Source organism: Salmo salar, chromosome 27 (genome assembly GCF_965601325.2).
Source record: "Salmo salar chromosome 27, fSalSal1, whole genome shotgun sequence".
Classification (NCBI taxonomy): Eukaryota; Metazoa; Chordata; class Actinopteri; order Salmoniformes; family Salmonidae; genus Salmo; species Salmo salar.
In genome coordinates this window covers 17468133-17484718 of record NC_138317.1, presented here as the reverse complement: position 1 = coordinate 17484718, position 16586 = coordinate 17468133, and the positions used below count along the sequence as shown (strand labels likewise).

General features: G+C 41.1%; 1 protein-coding gene across 1 annotated transcript in view; it reads right to left on the bottom strand.

Annotated features, from left to right (window-relative positions):
• Positions 1 to 16256, bottom strand: part of thbs3b (thrombospondin 3b) — a 30866-nt gene extending 14610 nt beyond the window's left edge. The window contains exons 1-3 of the mRNA XM_014177695.3: positions 15867 to 16256; positions 2474 to 2680; positions 1302 to 1555 (exon numbers count right to left, since the gene is read on the bottom strand). Of these exons, the coding sequence (XP_014033170.2) occupies positions 1302 to 1555; positions 2474 to 2680; positions 15867 to 15951 (546 nt within the window). The 5' untranslated portion in view covers positions 15952 to 16256. The remainder of the gene's footprint in view (positions 1 to 1301; positions 1556 to 2473; positions 2681 to 15866) is intronic.
• Positions 16257 to 16586: the final 330 nt, after the last annotated feature.

The following is a 16586-nucleotide window of genomic DNA, read 5'->3' as shown; positions in this document are numbered from 1 at the left end:
CACTTTTAAAATTGTAACTTAAAGTGGGTACAGCCTCAGTGTTCACAGTAAACACGTGCAGGAAGTTCAGCAGACCTGTAATTTGCTCAGTGTCCGAAAACAATTAGAGGGAGCAATGACCCCAGGTCTTACTTAGACAAATTGAGGCACATGCTCTGGGTTGTGTTCATTGGGGCACACTGTGGCAAAAAATTATCAAAGCGCTGTGAGATGGAAAACAACTGTTTCTTATTGGACAAGTTCTGATAGTACCTCCCCTGTTTCACTCCCCTTCCGACCGTTCCTTCTGTTTTATGGCTAGTGAACATGATCCTGGTCAGTACCCATGTACACCTGCATGCATATCTCATGAGCGGCCCATTCAAGATAAGAGACACAAACTAGGAACAATAGCTGCAGTGTACCCTCTCATTTTAGATCTTTCCTTCCTCCCTCCCTTTCTCTCTCTTTCATCCATCCTGACACAGCACTCTCTTTGTCCACAGCGAGTGTGGTATCTATCAGTCAGATAGTCATACATGCTGACAGCACCACATGGTTACAGCTAACTAGTTCTCCATTTAAGCTTCAGCATGAGCCATAGACATGTAGCTGAGAGATAGGATGTGCAGCTCAGCTCTGTTCCATGTATTGGAAAGTAGACATTTAACTGCTCACAAAACTTGAAGTTGCCTGTGAAAACTAATGTCTACAACATCTTATTAGCCATGGAAAATCTAGGCAATTTGATTAAGTGGCATAGATGTCAGTTGTGGATAGAATATTAGGCATGTAAAACAACCATAAATGAGCAACACTCGTGAAATGAAGAATTTGTCTATCATCGTGGGCAGACTGGGTTTGTGTTTCATGTACTGTATAGCCAAATTAATGACCTAATTACATGATTTCGATGGGGATCTGGAATACTCTCTGTATTTGCTTTAGTCTTAAAGTAGTGTAGTAAAAATGGTTAAGTTAGGAAGTACGATTAGAGACTTTCTGAGTCTGAAAGCATTCTCTGAAACGTGTTCTGAAGAAATAGAGGTAGACTAAGCAGTATGACAATCTGCAGCCGTGCCACTTTCTGCTTCACAAAAACTATTGGCTCTTCCCAATTATTGCACTCCCTTGAGGCATGCCCACATTGGGAAGAGCCAATAGTGGCAGACATAGGGCAGATTAAAATGTTGTTGTTGTTGGTTTCTGTAAGCAGGATGCCGCACTGTGTATGATGATTTCTTATTTCTGAGTCTACCTTTAACTTCAGTCTAGGACTGCTGGGAACTTAGAAAAAATATGAAAAAGTTGTGTTTTATCACCTGTAGCCTGGCATAGGCCTTCTGCCCATTGCGAATCTCCACAGACTCTGCCTCTGATGGGAGCTGGACCAATGACGGCAGGACCTGTGCTGAGTCGGCCAATCGGCAGTTAACATAGAGTTCCATGTGGAGGTGGTTCCGTCGGAGCCCACCCACATGGAGGATGAGTGACTGGGTGCGTCCGTCGGAGAGGCCGGGGTTCTGGAGGTTCACTGTGTGGAGTTTACCGTCCTCACGTACATAGCGCACCAGAACTGAGAAATATAGAGGATAAAAAAATCAGGTAATCTCTTGTCGACAGATCCACGGAACTATAACTGGTACCATAGAATTTGTCTGGAAGGAATGGAATGCGAGGGATAACAAGCAGCAGTAGTTCCTGTGTTTGGATTTTTCGTCACTGGTTATTTGGACAAATCACAATTTCGCAGGTGTTAGCATCTTTAGATTTTTGGAAGAGGAGGGTACATTTGGCACATAGACTTTCCCCTAATATCTCTTGGACAGTAGTTCCTAGTTTTGGGTTTTCGTTGTTCCATAGCCACAAAGTCAAAATTGGCTGTATCGTAAAAATGCATGAAAATATAAAAAAAAGTGATTTTTGCTCAAGATAAACACGGTTGAAATTAGCAGAAGGGAGGGGTTTGGCCAAGAGTTTCTGTTTGAAAAGGGGAGGAGACTTCGCTTTCTACAAAGGTAATCACAGTTGTTAATGGAACCCCCCCATTTTTTTTTACAAACTTTCGAGAGATAATTTGACTGAGATGAACTTGCCCGTAATTTGCAAAGAAAGAGGGTGGAGCTCCATGTTCCGGTTCCACTCCTCATTCTAGGATATCTTAATCCCTTCTCTTAACATGTATGGACCCAGAATTTAGAGATCAGGCAACCCCGAGCATCATTGAAGCTAGCCTACATAGAACAGTTTGTAGAACGAGAACACCATATGAAAAAACAACAACATGCATATTGGTCATTGTTTTGCAACTATACAACCCTCTCAGATCTCCAAGTGTCAATGGGGTATGGCTAGGGGTCGATTGGGGAATCCCACTAGTGGGATTGGGTGACTATGTCTTAGGTATAGGCCTTGAAGAGAATCAATTTAGGCTACAACAAAATATCTATCTACCACACTTCCCTCCCTATCCCCTCTACTGACAATACCCTACCTTTGTTGACCTTGCCCATGAGGGCCACTTCCAGGTACTTCCTGTTGTCGTCTTTGTTGTAGACGCCCAGCAGCACTCCTCCCAGTTTGGGCGGCAGTCGCAGAGTGGACACCAGGTACAGGTCCGACACGAAGCCCAGAGCCCCCGACATCTTCCTCACCGCGGACGCACTCTGCTTGGCGTCGTGCAGCTCCAGCATGTCAATCACTGAAAGATGGTGGTCCAGTTTGAATACTTTGGAAATGCATCCGTCAACCTCTTTTCTGCAGTCAAATGACCATGGCCTCATGGGTGGAAAAGCCACCGAAAATCCAGTGTTTCTATATCAAACGTTTTTGTTAAATGTAAGTCTTCTGTGATGTATATAAAGTATAATATTGGGATGCAAACTCAAAATTGAATACTCAACTCTATATCTGACATGGTACAGGTGTCTTTTTTTAAGCCCATAACCATGTTTGTGAGGTGTACACTTTTGTTTCAAAGTAGATTTGTTTCAGACTACCAAGAAACATTGTGTTTTCCTGATTTAGCCCGCTGCAGTAAATTAAGTGTGCACATGTGTAGGATGTGAAAAAAAGGAGGGCTGGATAGTGATGCAAAGGGTAGAACAAGAGGGATATTGCAATAGAGAGAAAATAGGCATACACAAAAGAAAGAAGGCGAAACAGGTGACACAAAAAAATGTATATGGGAGAGAGTCAGAGAGATGCAGTGAGAGAAAAAGAGAAAGGATTCATTTATTGACAATGAGGGATTCATCCTTTTGAGTTTAATGCCACTTTGGAAGGTTTATTGAGAAAGTATAAGCCAGACACAAACTCAATGCCTCTTGTCTTCATCGTTCTGGTCCGTTGCCCCTGCCGCAAAATTAACACATCTCACAGAAAATACCAGCCTTTGCTGTCACTGTTGGTGGCAGAATTTATGTCTGTCGGTGAACTGGGTGCTGCTGGAATCTTTTCTTTATGAGATGACTCTCCATTTATGGTGAAATGTATTGGTCTTATAAACATAAGTTAATGGCCAGGGTTTAGCAATAGCGCCTGATGTGCAATATACAATACGTTCCTTTGCTTTTTTCTAGGTGTCTGAACATATTGGAAACACTTTGAGAGGTCAGAAATACTGTAGGGAGAAACAAACTGGAGTGCAGTTGACAGGGAAAGTCTTAAAATGCTTGTAGCTTCATGAGTTGCAAATGTGTGCAGCAAACAAAAATTGAAATGTATAAGTTCTCACTTGTAAAGTAACAAATGCTGTATGTACAAGGCCTAGATAAATGAGATAATTTCCCCTACGAGTGTTTTGCCTGTTCTCTCGTCCAGGTGTGTGTGTGTGTGTGTGTGTGTGTGTGTGTGTGTGTGTGTGTGTGTGTGTGTGTGTGTGTGTGAGAGAGGGAGATGAGAGAGATGGCAGAATAATCTGATAGACATACCAGCCTCTTTCTAATCGTTCTCTTGCCTCCCTAGTGGCTGCAAATTCAGCAGTCTGCATGACACTAAAGCCAAAGACATCAGGGGTGCCTCTAACCACCAATTCTCCCCTTGCGGGTGCCGTTCTCTGCATTCCTTCCCCCCTTATAGTACAGGTCCACACTGTAAGACTTTTATGTAATTTTAACAGTAAAATACTGTAGAATGCACAGTAAAATACCTTAAATGTGTTTTACAGAATTAATGCTGTAGATTGCACTGCATTATGGGTAAAATGCTGAAAAATACTGTTATTAACTGTAATTGTAAGCCTCCTGTAAAAATTACTCTAACTTACTGGATTTCTTTACAGTAGTACCCGAACACTACTGTAGTTGGCAGCGCCAAACAGGCTGTGGTGTGTGTGTGTGTGAGAGCGAGAAAGAGAGCTGTATCTCGTACTTCTCAGGGCAGGTCTGCCGGTTTTGACTAGCAGAAGTTACTTTTCTTAGCAGGTTACGAGAATTAACGCAGCGGGTTACGATAATTAGGTTAAAGTTAGGGAAAGCTAAAACGCTAACAATGTCCCCGACATGACTCGAACCTATCTACAACCAGGCCTGCGAACAGAATTGATTTCCACTAATGCGATGCTCCGCACCAAATGGTGCCCCAAACGGTCTGTGAGGGAAGACTCATGAGAAAATTAGCTTTCTGTTCTACGCGAGCTATTTTGTATTTTCATGGAAAAGTCTTCTAAATATTTTTGAGCAGCTGCTAGGTACCGTTGAAGTCGGAAGTTTACATACACTTAGGTTGGAGTCATTAAAACTCATTTTTCATCCACTCCACAAATTTCTTGTTAACAAACTATAGTTTGGCAAGTCGGTTAGGACATCTACTTTCTGCATGACACAAGTAATTTTTCCAACAATTGTTTACAGACAGATTATTACACTTATAATTCACTGTATCACAATTCCAATGGGTCAGAAGTTTACATACACTAAGTTGACTGTGCCCTTAAACAGCTTGGAAAATTCCAGAAAATGATGACATGGCTTTAGAAGCTTCTGATAGGCTATTTGACATCTTTTGGGTCAATTTGGGGTGTACCTGTGGATGTATTTCAAGGCCTACCTTCAAACTCAGCGCCTCTTTGCTTGACATCATGGGAAAATCAAAAGAAATCAGCCAAGACCTCAGAAAAAAAGATTGTAGACCTCCACAAGTCTGGTTCATCCTTTCGAGCAATTTCCAAACGCCTGAAGGTACCACGTTCATCTGTACAAACAATAGTACGCAAGTATATACACCATGGGACTACGCAGCCATCATACCGCTCAGGAAGGAGACGCGTTCTGTCTCCTAGAGATGAAACTACTTTCGTGCGAAAAGTGCAAATCAATTCCAGAACAACAGCAAAGAACCTTGTGAAGATGCTGGAGGAAACAGGTACAAAAGTATCTATATCCACAGTAAAATGAGTCATATATCGACATAACCTGAAAGCCCGCTCAGCAAGGAAGAAGCCACTGCTCCAAAACCACCCTAAAAAGCCAGACTATGGTTTGCAACTGCACATGGGGACAAAGATCGTATTTTTTGGAGAAATGTCCTCTGGTCTGATGAAACAAAAATAGAACTGTTTGGCCATAATGACCATCCTTATGTTTGGAGGAAATAGGGGGAGTCTCGCAAGCCGAAGAACACCATCCCAACCATGAAGCACAGGGGTGGGAGCATCATGTTGTGGGGGTGCTTTGCTGCAGGAGGGACTGGTGCACTTCACAAAATAGATGGCATCATGAGGGAGGAAAATTATGTGGATATATTGAAGCAACATCTCAAGACATCAGTCAGGAAGTTAAAGCTTGGTCGCAAATGGGTCTTCCAAATGGACAATGACCCCCAAGCATACTTCCAAAGTTGTGGCAAAATGGCTTAAGGACAACAAAGTCAAGATATTGGAGTGGCCATCACAAAACCCTGACTTCAATCTTATAGAAAATGTGTGGGCAGAACTGAAAAAGCCTGTGCAAGCAAGGAGGCCTACAAACCTGATTCAGTTACACCAGTTCTGTCAGGAGGAAACTTGTGGAAGGCTACCCGAAACGTTTGACCCAAGTTAAACAATTTAAAGGCATTGCTACCAAATACTAATTGAGTGTATGTAAAGTTCTGACCCACTGGGAATGTGATGAAAGAAATAAAAGCTCTACTATTATTCTAACATTTCACATTCTTAAAATGAAGTGGGGATCCTAACTGACCTAAGACAGGGAATTTTTACTAGGATTAAATGTCAGGAATTGTGAAAAACTGAGTTTAAAAGTATTTGGCTAAGGTGTATGTAAATGTCCAACTTCAACTGTATGTATTATTTCCATATACTATATACTTCTATATACCTACTGCAGGTTTCCTTAACTAAGCTACTAACTAGCTAGCTAACTTTAGCTTGTTTGTATTGTGTTCGCTAACAGTATAGCCAAGATGACATGTCGGTCAGTTGTGTTGATCTTTCTTGCTGGTAAAATAATCAGTGTTATTGTAGCTATAGAGCAAATCATTTTAGTATTAACAACGTGCAGAAATCCATGTGTGTGTTTCTTTGGATAGGCTACTTAACCGGTGGGTGCATGACATGGGTGACATGGTGCTAACGCTATGGTATTAGTGGCAAAGTGGTCGTAGGCTTCACCGGACAAAAATACAGTTCATCTAGGGAGGGAGCGAGAGTTTAACTATGTCGAATACACATTTAGTTTGTCAGCAGGCACGGATTGACATTTTGCCTTGGGATGTATACTTTTGGGGTAATTCTGTAGTTGGAATGAGAGGAATGGAACTGTCAGATGAAAGGGGAATGGTGCTTGCTAACGTTAGCTATAGCTCAGAGATGGCAAACTCCATTGGACACTTTCCTCTAAATATCTCTGGTTAACTTTAGCTCTATTCATTCTCGGGGTGCGTGTGATTTAGCAAAAGTGTAGTGGAATATTCCCCCTATGCTTTTGTTATCCTTATTAGTCCATTCAATTAATAAATTCAGCAACAACAGGCACAGACTGATATTTTACCCTGCAGGATATTAAAGTTATCTTTTATTTTCTTCAGATTGTGTGGTTAGCTTGCTAGCATTATTCAGGGAGTTGGTCGTGGCATTTTTCCCACGTGAGTTGAATTTTCCTCGTTCTTTTGCTAATCTTTCAGAAGTGATCCTTATCAACCATTAATTAGGCAACGTTAAATTAATGACATCTGAAACATCAGGCACAGGCTGATATTCTATTTAGTCTTGTAGTCTATAATTATTTTGTTTAGATTGTGTGGTTGGCAGAAGTTGCATATTAATGTATAGCTTGATAGCTCTTTTGGTGTGTGCATGCAATTTGGTGGCTGGGGGGTAGTGTAATTTTCATATTGCAGGCTGGCTGGTAGCTGGAAGTAGCTTTATTGGGAATGTACACGTGCAAATCCTGCAATTTCTGTTTCCTAAATATTAAAGCATTCATTACACATGCAAAAAAACATATAAATGTTGCGAACTACAGTGTTCCTTGTGGGGTGGAGTGCCCTTGCATCAAAGCATCAATACTTGTTACACTACCCCGACCTCATCCTGCAATTTGGGTGACTCATTCGTTTGTGGACACCAAGGTTTGAGAGCAAGCACTCCGACTTCAAGGAGTGTGCCAGAAAACTTGTCTGAGAGCCACCAGTTACTCCAATCTTACTTATGCAGCGGCCAATTGTTTCCACATAGCATCGAAGTTGTTGGTTTCATGAATTAATTTGAGAAGCAATTATATAACAATGCCATTCAGGGAGCTGGACAGTCAAAAGGGTTCACAAAGCAAAGGACTGTAGAGGTGTCTAAAATGGTATACAAAGTAACAACATATACACTAAAGGCCTTGTTGTTGTAATGGGAGAAAATGATGACGGATACACATTTGGAAAGATCTCACTGATTCTGGACACAGAATCACAGGTCCATTTAATTGTTGGGGTGTATCAGTCTGTGTCACTGGTCGATCTCGAGGTTCATTTTATACCAGATTCTCTGATTAATTATGTGTTAATAAAGATAGACTGAGTAATTATTACCCACTACCAGTTTATGAAGTGTCAGGTTTCTCTGTTGTTTCCCTGCATCACTCAGTGTGTTCTCCTTAAACCAGTGTAGGCATGGAGGGTCTTCAAGATGCAATTAAACACCAATTGCCCGAGTTGGAGACCGAGATGGTGACATCTTTGCCGGAGCATCTGAGGGCAAATGTTGGAGTGGAGAATATTAACGACCTTGAATATGTTCAGCCGGAGGACATAAAATACCATTTGATGCCAATATAGTGCCGGGAATTGCTTCAGTCCTTCAACCAAAGAGGTGAGATCTTGATTGATAAATGTAACATGTTTATGTAATTGTTATGAAAAAAGGTGCTATCTAGAACCTAAAATGGTTATTTGAGATCCCTTTTTGATTCCAGGTACATGTATAACCCTTTTGGTTCCAGGTAGAACTCTTCTGGGTTCCATGTAGAACCCTTTCCACAGAGGGTTCTACATCGAACCCAAAAGGGTTCTACCTGGAGCCAAAAAGTTCTCCTATGGGGACAGCCAAAGAACCCTTTCGGAACCCTTTTTCTAAGAGTGTAAACACACACACAAGGTTAAAAAGGTTCTGTAAATAATTAGTTTGTTTGCCATCAAAATAAATGGTTTATGCTATGATGGAGCGAGGCATATGCAATAAAAGGGACGGAAATGACAAAAATACATGAAAGTACACAAATATACAAATGTTTCTGTAAATTGTTTGTTTGTCCTCTTGTGCTGGCATGGAGTGCAGCGCATAGCCTAACATACTGTTTTTCTTTGTATTTTTTTTTTAAGAAACTGAAAATAGGATCTGCAACAATGGATAGGACACTTGTCCTCCTCCAAGCATCAGCGACCTCCAGGAACAGTGGCCTTTCCTTTTCACCAAGTTATGGCTTTGCGACCACTTCACTACCCTCACTGGCATCGTGATTGACAGTCACCTGACTCAAACTCTCCTGAACAAGGGTAAGAGAATTGTCAACTTTTTTAAAAGCCAAAAGACCAGGTTGAGGAGAGAGATCCAGTGCCTGCTGAATGAAATCGACGGTTACATCAAAGGCAGTGACGATCTAACAGCCACTGCTGCCATTCTTTTGTTGATGACCCACTTCAAAGAGAAGGACAAATCTCTGCTCCTCTTGGCAGATGTAAGGAATAGTGTTTTTAGACTTATAAAGTTTATATGATTAATGGTGTTTATACTGTACACATGATTTTAATATGTTTTATATGTATGTTTAGTGATTTTAGGTCACTGCAACTCGGGTTGATGTTGAGGCGCAAATTCCTTGGCCAGACACACCAAGGCTGATCATGCTTGGTAATACATTTATTGGATTTAAGGTGGAACAGAAATATATAGTATTGTGGTAGCTATCTAGAGATGTCTAGTAAGTATACACTAACACCCTTATTTTTGTGTATTTCAGGAAATACTCTATTGGGTTCCTCAAAATGGATGGTGTCTATCGAGAGGAGAGTGGTCTGTGTTATGAGTAATCTGAGTGGTCTGCTGCCCTCTCTGTGCTCTTCAGCACTTTACCAGGAGTCGGCCTCTGCAGCCTTGGAGCTGATACAGAGGTAAGCATTGAACATTCATTGATCCAACACTTACATTTAGCATTTGTTAGTTACATTTCAATGATATTCTTATTGTTATTTTTTCAATGCCTCAACTGATTTAATATACACTGCTCAAAAAAATAAAGGGAACACTTAAACAACACAATGTAACTCCAAGTCAATCACACTTCTGTGAAATCAAACTGTCCACTTAGGAAGCAACACTGATTGACAAATTTCACATGCTGTTGTGCAAATGGAATAGACAACAGGTGGAAATTATAGGCAATTAGCAAGACACCCCCAATAAAGGAGTGGTTCTGCAGGTGGTAACCACAGACCACTTCTCAGTTCCTATGCTTCCTGGCTGATGTTTTGGTCACTTTTGAATGCTGGCGGTGCTTTCACTCTAGTGGTAGCATGAGACGGAGTCTACAACCCACACAAGTGGCTCAGGTAGTGCAGCTCATCCAGGATGGCACATTAATGCGAGCTGTGGCAAGAAGGTTTGCTGTGTCTGTCAGCGTAGTGTCCAGAGCATGGAGGCGCTACCAGGAGACAGGCCAGTACATCAGGAGACGTGGAGGAGGCCGTAGGAGGGCAACAATCCAGCAGCAGGACCGCTACCTCCGCCTTTGTGCAAGGAGGAGCACTGCCAGAGCCCTGCAAAAAGACCTCCAGCAGGCCACAAATGTGCATGTGTCTGCTCAAACGGTCAGAAACAGACTCCATGAGGGTGGTATGAGGGCCCGACGTCCACAGGTGGGGGTTGTGCTTACAGCCCAACACCGTGCAGGACGTTTGGCATTTGCCAGAGAACACCAAGATTGGCAAATTTGCCACTGGCGCCCTGTGCTCTTCACAGATGAAAGCAAGTTCACACTGAGCACATGTGACAGACGTGACAGTCTGGAGACACCGTGGAGAACGTTCTGCTGCCTGCAACATCCTCCAGCATGACCGGTTTGGCGGTGGGTCAGTCATGGTGTGGGGTAGCATTTCTTTGGGGGGCCTCCATGTGCTCGCCAGAGGTAGCCTGACTGCCATTAGGTACCGAGATGAGATCCTCAGACCCCTTGTGAGACCATATGCTGGTGAGGTTGGCCCTGGGTTCCTCCTAATGCAAGACAATGCTAGACCTCATGTGGCTGGAGTGTGTCAGCAGTTCCTGCAAGAGGAAGGCATTGATGCTATGGACTGGCCCGCCCGTTCCCCAGACCTGAATCCAATTGAGCACATCTGGGACATCATGTCTCGCTCCATCCACCAACGCCACGTTGCACCACAGACTGTCCAGGAGTTGGCGGATGCTTTAGTCCAGGTCTGGGAGGAGATCCCTCAGGAGACCATCCGCCACCTCATCAGGAGCATGCCCAGGCGTTGTAGGGAGGTCATACAGGCACGTGGAGGCCACACACACTACTGAGCCTCATTTTGACTTGTTTTAAGGACATTACATCAAAGTTGGATCAGCCTGTAGTGTGGTTTTCCACTTTCATTTTGAGTGTGACTCCAAATCCAGACCTCCATGGGTTGATAAATTGGATTTCCATTGATTATTTTTGTGTGATTTTGTTGTCAGCACATTCAACTATGTCAAGAAAAAAGTATTTAATAAGATTATTTATTTCATTCAGATCTAGGATGTGTTGTTTAAGTGTTCCCTTTATTTTTTTGAGCAGTATATTCTATGTTGGGTTGTGCCGGTTCCTGGTTCGAATAAACCCTGAAGGAAACAAATGCACAGCGAAAGTAGAAGTGAGCCGCAAGACCGGAAAGGTCGTTCAGAGGAAGCCATTGCCAATTGACCTACATGTTACACGCTTTCTCACAGACCTGAAGGAGTTTGAGTGGAAAAACTCCAACATGTAAGTACACAAACAGACACACCTGATGAACACAAACTTTATTTGTCAGTTGTCATCTGCCTTTTTACCCAGCGAGTAGTAGCAGTCATAGCATTAGTAATAGTAATAGTAGTAGTCATAGTCATAGTAGTAGTCATAGTAATAGCAATTTCTCTCTTTCTATTCTTTCTATTTCCATGTTTGTCCTAGTTGACGTATCAGAGCTAAGGAGGATCAGAGTTTCAAAGATTGGGGTGATAATCTGCATGCCACCGAGATTTATTCGAGACTTTATTCGAGCATCTCTCATTCTCTCAGAAATCCTGCCCAACGAAATCCTGCCATGAAGGTTGGGTCAACAAATGATCTGCTTGCGCCATCCCGGAGCCTGTTTTGACTTGCGGTGGCGTGCTTCTCTGGCTCCAGTCTAGCCCTGCTCGCTCCTCTCTATCATCCTTCTCTCTCAGGCCCTTTCTCTCTCGATCTCTCTCTCTCATTTCTCTCTCAAAGACAGGCAGGCAAGCAGTTCTTGTTATAGTTCTTTGTAAAAATGTCTCCCTGTTCAACTGTTGTTTTCCTCTTTTTCATTGATCTGTTTAGATTTTTTCTTACATAATCCTGTATTTTCAAGAATGACCTATTCTGATGTTTTGGTTTGTGTATCGTGAAGTACATTATTGGCCAGTGTTTGTCAATGTTCTTATCACTGTATCTCTCTCTGTCTCTCTCTCTCTTTCTCTCCCCTACTATCTGGAGTTGTAATGTTGCTCTTTTCAAATGTTGTTCTTTATGGTTAAAGTGCAATTCATGTGAAATTCATGTTATGAATTTGAATAAATATATTTGTACACGTATTGTTTTTCTTACAATATTACATTTCAGGGAGCTGTCTGCTAAAGACAACCTGCAATGCTTTTAGTATGGTAAAATAATTGTATATTACTGTAGGTATTTCCCTGTACATTTACAGCATTATACTGACACCACAGTTGCCATAGTACTGTAAACGATATTACAGCATCACTGCTGTAAAGCGAAATTACAGTATTAAACTAGCAACTGTGGTGCCAGTATATTGCTGTAAATTTACAGGGAAAAGCTTCACAGTGCAGGATTTGTTCAGTTTGAATTATATCAAGTATAGTGACCAACTGCATTCAAACCCAGTTCTTCTGAGCACCAGAAGAATAGCCAATTAAGCTAAAACGTTCAGGTGTAAGGTAGTTACAGTACTTATCTCTGCATGGTTTACCAAATCACCAGTTAGTAATGAACCTAATGCCTAGGCTTTAGTTCAGCGGGTTAACACAGTATCGTGGTGTGTAGGAGACCTGTAGGTTCTAAAAAATGATGTATATAAACCCTGGATTGCTGATACTATGTATTGGCCAATGAGAGGCTTAGAAGCCACCAGTCGGCCATATTGGCACTCCTCAGAAGAAGCAGTCCTCCATATGAATGAATGGAATTCGACAGTATTTCAATTAAATGTTACAAGGACAAATATACATGTATTTCAGTATTTCTTTGTTGTAGTGGGGGCAGTAACAGAACTTTCAATAAAAAATACTTTGATATGTTTTTTATCTTTATGTTAAGCTCACATAATATACAGTGCATTCGGAAAGTATTCAGACCTCATCACTTTTTTCCCACATTTTGTTGTTACAGCCTTATTCTAAAATTGATTAAATGTTTCTCATCAATCTATACAATACCCCACAATGAAAAAGCAAAAACTGGTTTTTAGACATTTTTACAAATATATAAAATAAAAAACAGTAATACCTTATTAAAACCTGTTTGGGATAGGGGACAGTATTTTCACGGCCGGATAAAAAACGTACCCGATTTAATCTGGTTACTACTCTTGCCCAGAAACTAGAATATGCATTTAATTAGATAGAAAACACTCTAAAGTTTCTAAAACTGTTTGAATGGTGTCTGTGAGTATAACAGAACTCATATGGCAGGCCAAAACCTGAGAAGATTCCATACAGGAAGTGCCCTGTCTGACAATTTGTTGTCCTTCTGTAGCATCTCTATCAAAAATACAGCATCTGTGCTGTAACGTGACATTTTCTAAGGCTTCCATTGGCTCTCAGAAGGCACCAGAAAGTGTAATGGGGTGTCTGCTGTCTCTGGGCGAAAAACAGTTGGAGAATTTGTTAGTGGTCAGCCTGGGAACAGTGAGACTGAGAGTCGCGTTCACGAGAATTCTCAATTTTTTTTCTTTTAGCCTTTGAATGAATACAACGTCGCCCGGTTGGAATATTATCGCTATTTTACGAGAAAAATAGCATAACAATTGATTTTAAACAGCGTTTGATATGCTTCAAAGTACGGTAATGGAATATTTTGACATTTTTTTGTCACGAAATATGCTCGCGCGTCACCCTTCGGATAGTGACCTGAACGCATGAACAAAACGGAGCTATTTGAATATAACTATGGATTATTTGGAACCAAAACAACATTTGTTGAAGTAGAAGTCCTGGGAGTGCATTCTGACAAAGAACAGCAAAGGTAATCCAATTTTTCTTATAGTAATTCTGAGTTTAGTGAGCACCAAACTTGGTGGGTGTCAAATTAGATGGCCTGTGATGGCCAAGCTATCTACTCAGAATATTGCAAAATGTGCTTTTGCCGAAAAGCTATTTTAAAATCTGACACTACGATTGCATAAAGGAGTTCTGTATCTATAATTCTTAAAAATAATTGTTATGTTTTTTGTGAACGTTTATCATGAGTAATTTAGTAAATTCACTGGAATTTTGCGGTGGGTATGCTAGTTCTGAACATCACATGCTAATGTAAAAATCTGGTTTTTGATATAAATATGAACTTGATTGAACAAAACATGCATGTATTGTATAACACAATGTCCTAGGAGTGTCATCTGATGAAGATCATCAAAGGTTAGTGCTGCATTTAGCTGTGGTTTTGGTTTTTGTGACATATATGCTTGCTTTGAAAATGGCTGTGAGATTATTTTTGGCAGGGTACTCTCCTGACATAATCTAATGTTTTGCTTTCGCTGTAAAGCCTTTTTGAAAACGGACAATGTGGTTAGATAAAGGAGAGTCTTGTCTTTAAAATGGTGTAAAATAGTCATATGTTTGAGAATATTTCGCGCCACGCTCTACCATTGGATATTGGTGAGGCGTTCCGCTAGCGGAACGTCTGTCCCTAAAAGGTTAATTAAGTATTCAGACCTTTTGCTATGAGACGTGAAATTGAGCTCAGGTGCACCCTGTTTCCATTTATCATCGTTGAGATGTTTCTACAACTTGATTGGAGTCCACCTGTGTTATATTCAATTGATTGGACATGATTTGGAAAGGCACACAACTGTCTTTAAAAGGACTGTTGTATGGGCCAGTACCCATTAGAAATCAGTATGATGGACAGGTGTAATTAGAATATCTCAACTATCACCTCACTCTCAGTGGGTCATAGTTAACGTTTACACAGACACACACACACCTTGAGGTGACATCCATTCGATCGCTGCATCATCATTGTGGGCAGGTCCTTGTGAAAAACTATGCCCATCATCTATTGTTTGGCTCCATTGCACCATATGGTTCAGCAACCACCTACTAGTGGGAGGTGGACCCATGAGTGTTTATTGTTTCACTGGTGGAATATTATTGCTATCTTAACACCAATTAGCGGACATCTGGTCATCTATTTTGTCTTGTATAGAGACAACAGCCATTGTATCCCAAATTAAGCAAAAAAAAATATTGACTATAGCTGTTTACCATTTCAAGTTTAGGAGCTCTTTAGAAAGCAAATGTATGCTTAATATGTGTCATTTACAGTGCAATCATAAAGTATTAAGACCCCTTGACTTTCCCCATATTTTATTGCCTTATTCAAAAATTGATTAAATTGTTAGATTTAACGGTGTGTAGATTGATGAGGAAAAAAATAAATGTAATCCATTTTAGAATATGGCTGTGAGGTAACCAAATGTGGAAAAGTCAAGAGGTCTGAATACTTTCCGAATGCACTGTATTATTCACATGACATTGCAATGTAAAATGATAGAGATTATGTAGTATGCAAAAAGCAACTGGGGCGTTTTTGTGGTGTGGTCCTTCAATTTGCATGACCCCAAATATTGAACGAGGTGATGAGCGATTGCAAGCAGTTCAGAAAAGCGCACATTTTGCTTTCGGCACAGAAGTGTCCATTTTTTTTTTTTTTTAGACACTCGAGTCTATAATTGGGTAAATTGAACTTAGCCTAATTAGAACACCGCTTTCATTAAAAATTCTAGTGAATTTGATAGGAATTACAACAGTAATCGTTAGCCTTTTTACTATTGAATTATTTTACAGAAGTTGTGGCACACAGTCAGTGAACGATGGAGAGGGGCTTCACTAACATTGCAATGAAAACTAACATCAGAATAATACTTTGTCAAAGTATGCGTAATTTTTTAATTACCTTGCATTTCTGAAGACCTGCTGAAGCCCAAGAGAAGCGACGCGCTCACAAGTAGAACATTTTGCATAAGCCTCGCCATATCCATCGTAAAGGCACAACGTTTATGAACGTTCCCCAAATAACCTAATGTCTAACTTTTCAACTGTGACTCCACCGAAGTAAAGAAACGCAAGTGGAATTGTGTGAAGACTCCTCGACGGGCACGCTGACCAGCGCGGATGGGTTGTCAAGAAATTTTGTTTCGCACGGTCAGGCAGAAGAATGCTTCGGGTGAAGGTGAAAGATGTCAGCGTGTCTCACTCGTGATCCGAGCAGCTTGGGATGTGCTGCGCCGAACACTTTCCTCATCTCCCAACTGAGAAACATGAGATGGGCTGCGAGCTACTACAGACAGTGAACAGGGCAATATAACGATGCTTGTCAATCAAATAAAAGTTTTACTGCCTCTGTGCGCTCACTGTCTCCAGCTTGCATAGCCTAATGATAAACTGACAATTATAAGACTGCTTACTTGTACATGACTGCAATCACACTGCATTTTTTATTATGGTGCAATGAGTCAGTTTCATTTGTGTGCATAAGACTTGTTTCATTCCCTTACAGAAAAAGATTGCAGTTTTGAAACTGCAGTAAAAATGCAGTAACTGCAGTGGACTCTGGTATTTTGGACATAGTAATTACAGAATAACTGCAGTATACTGCATTCTAACTGCAGTTATA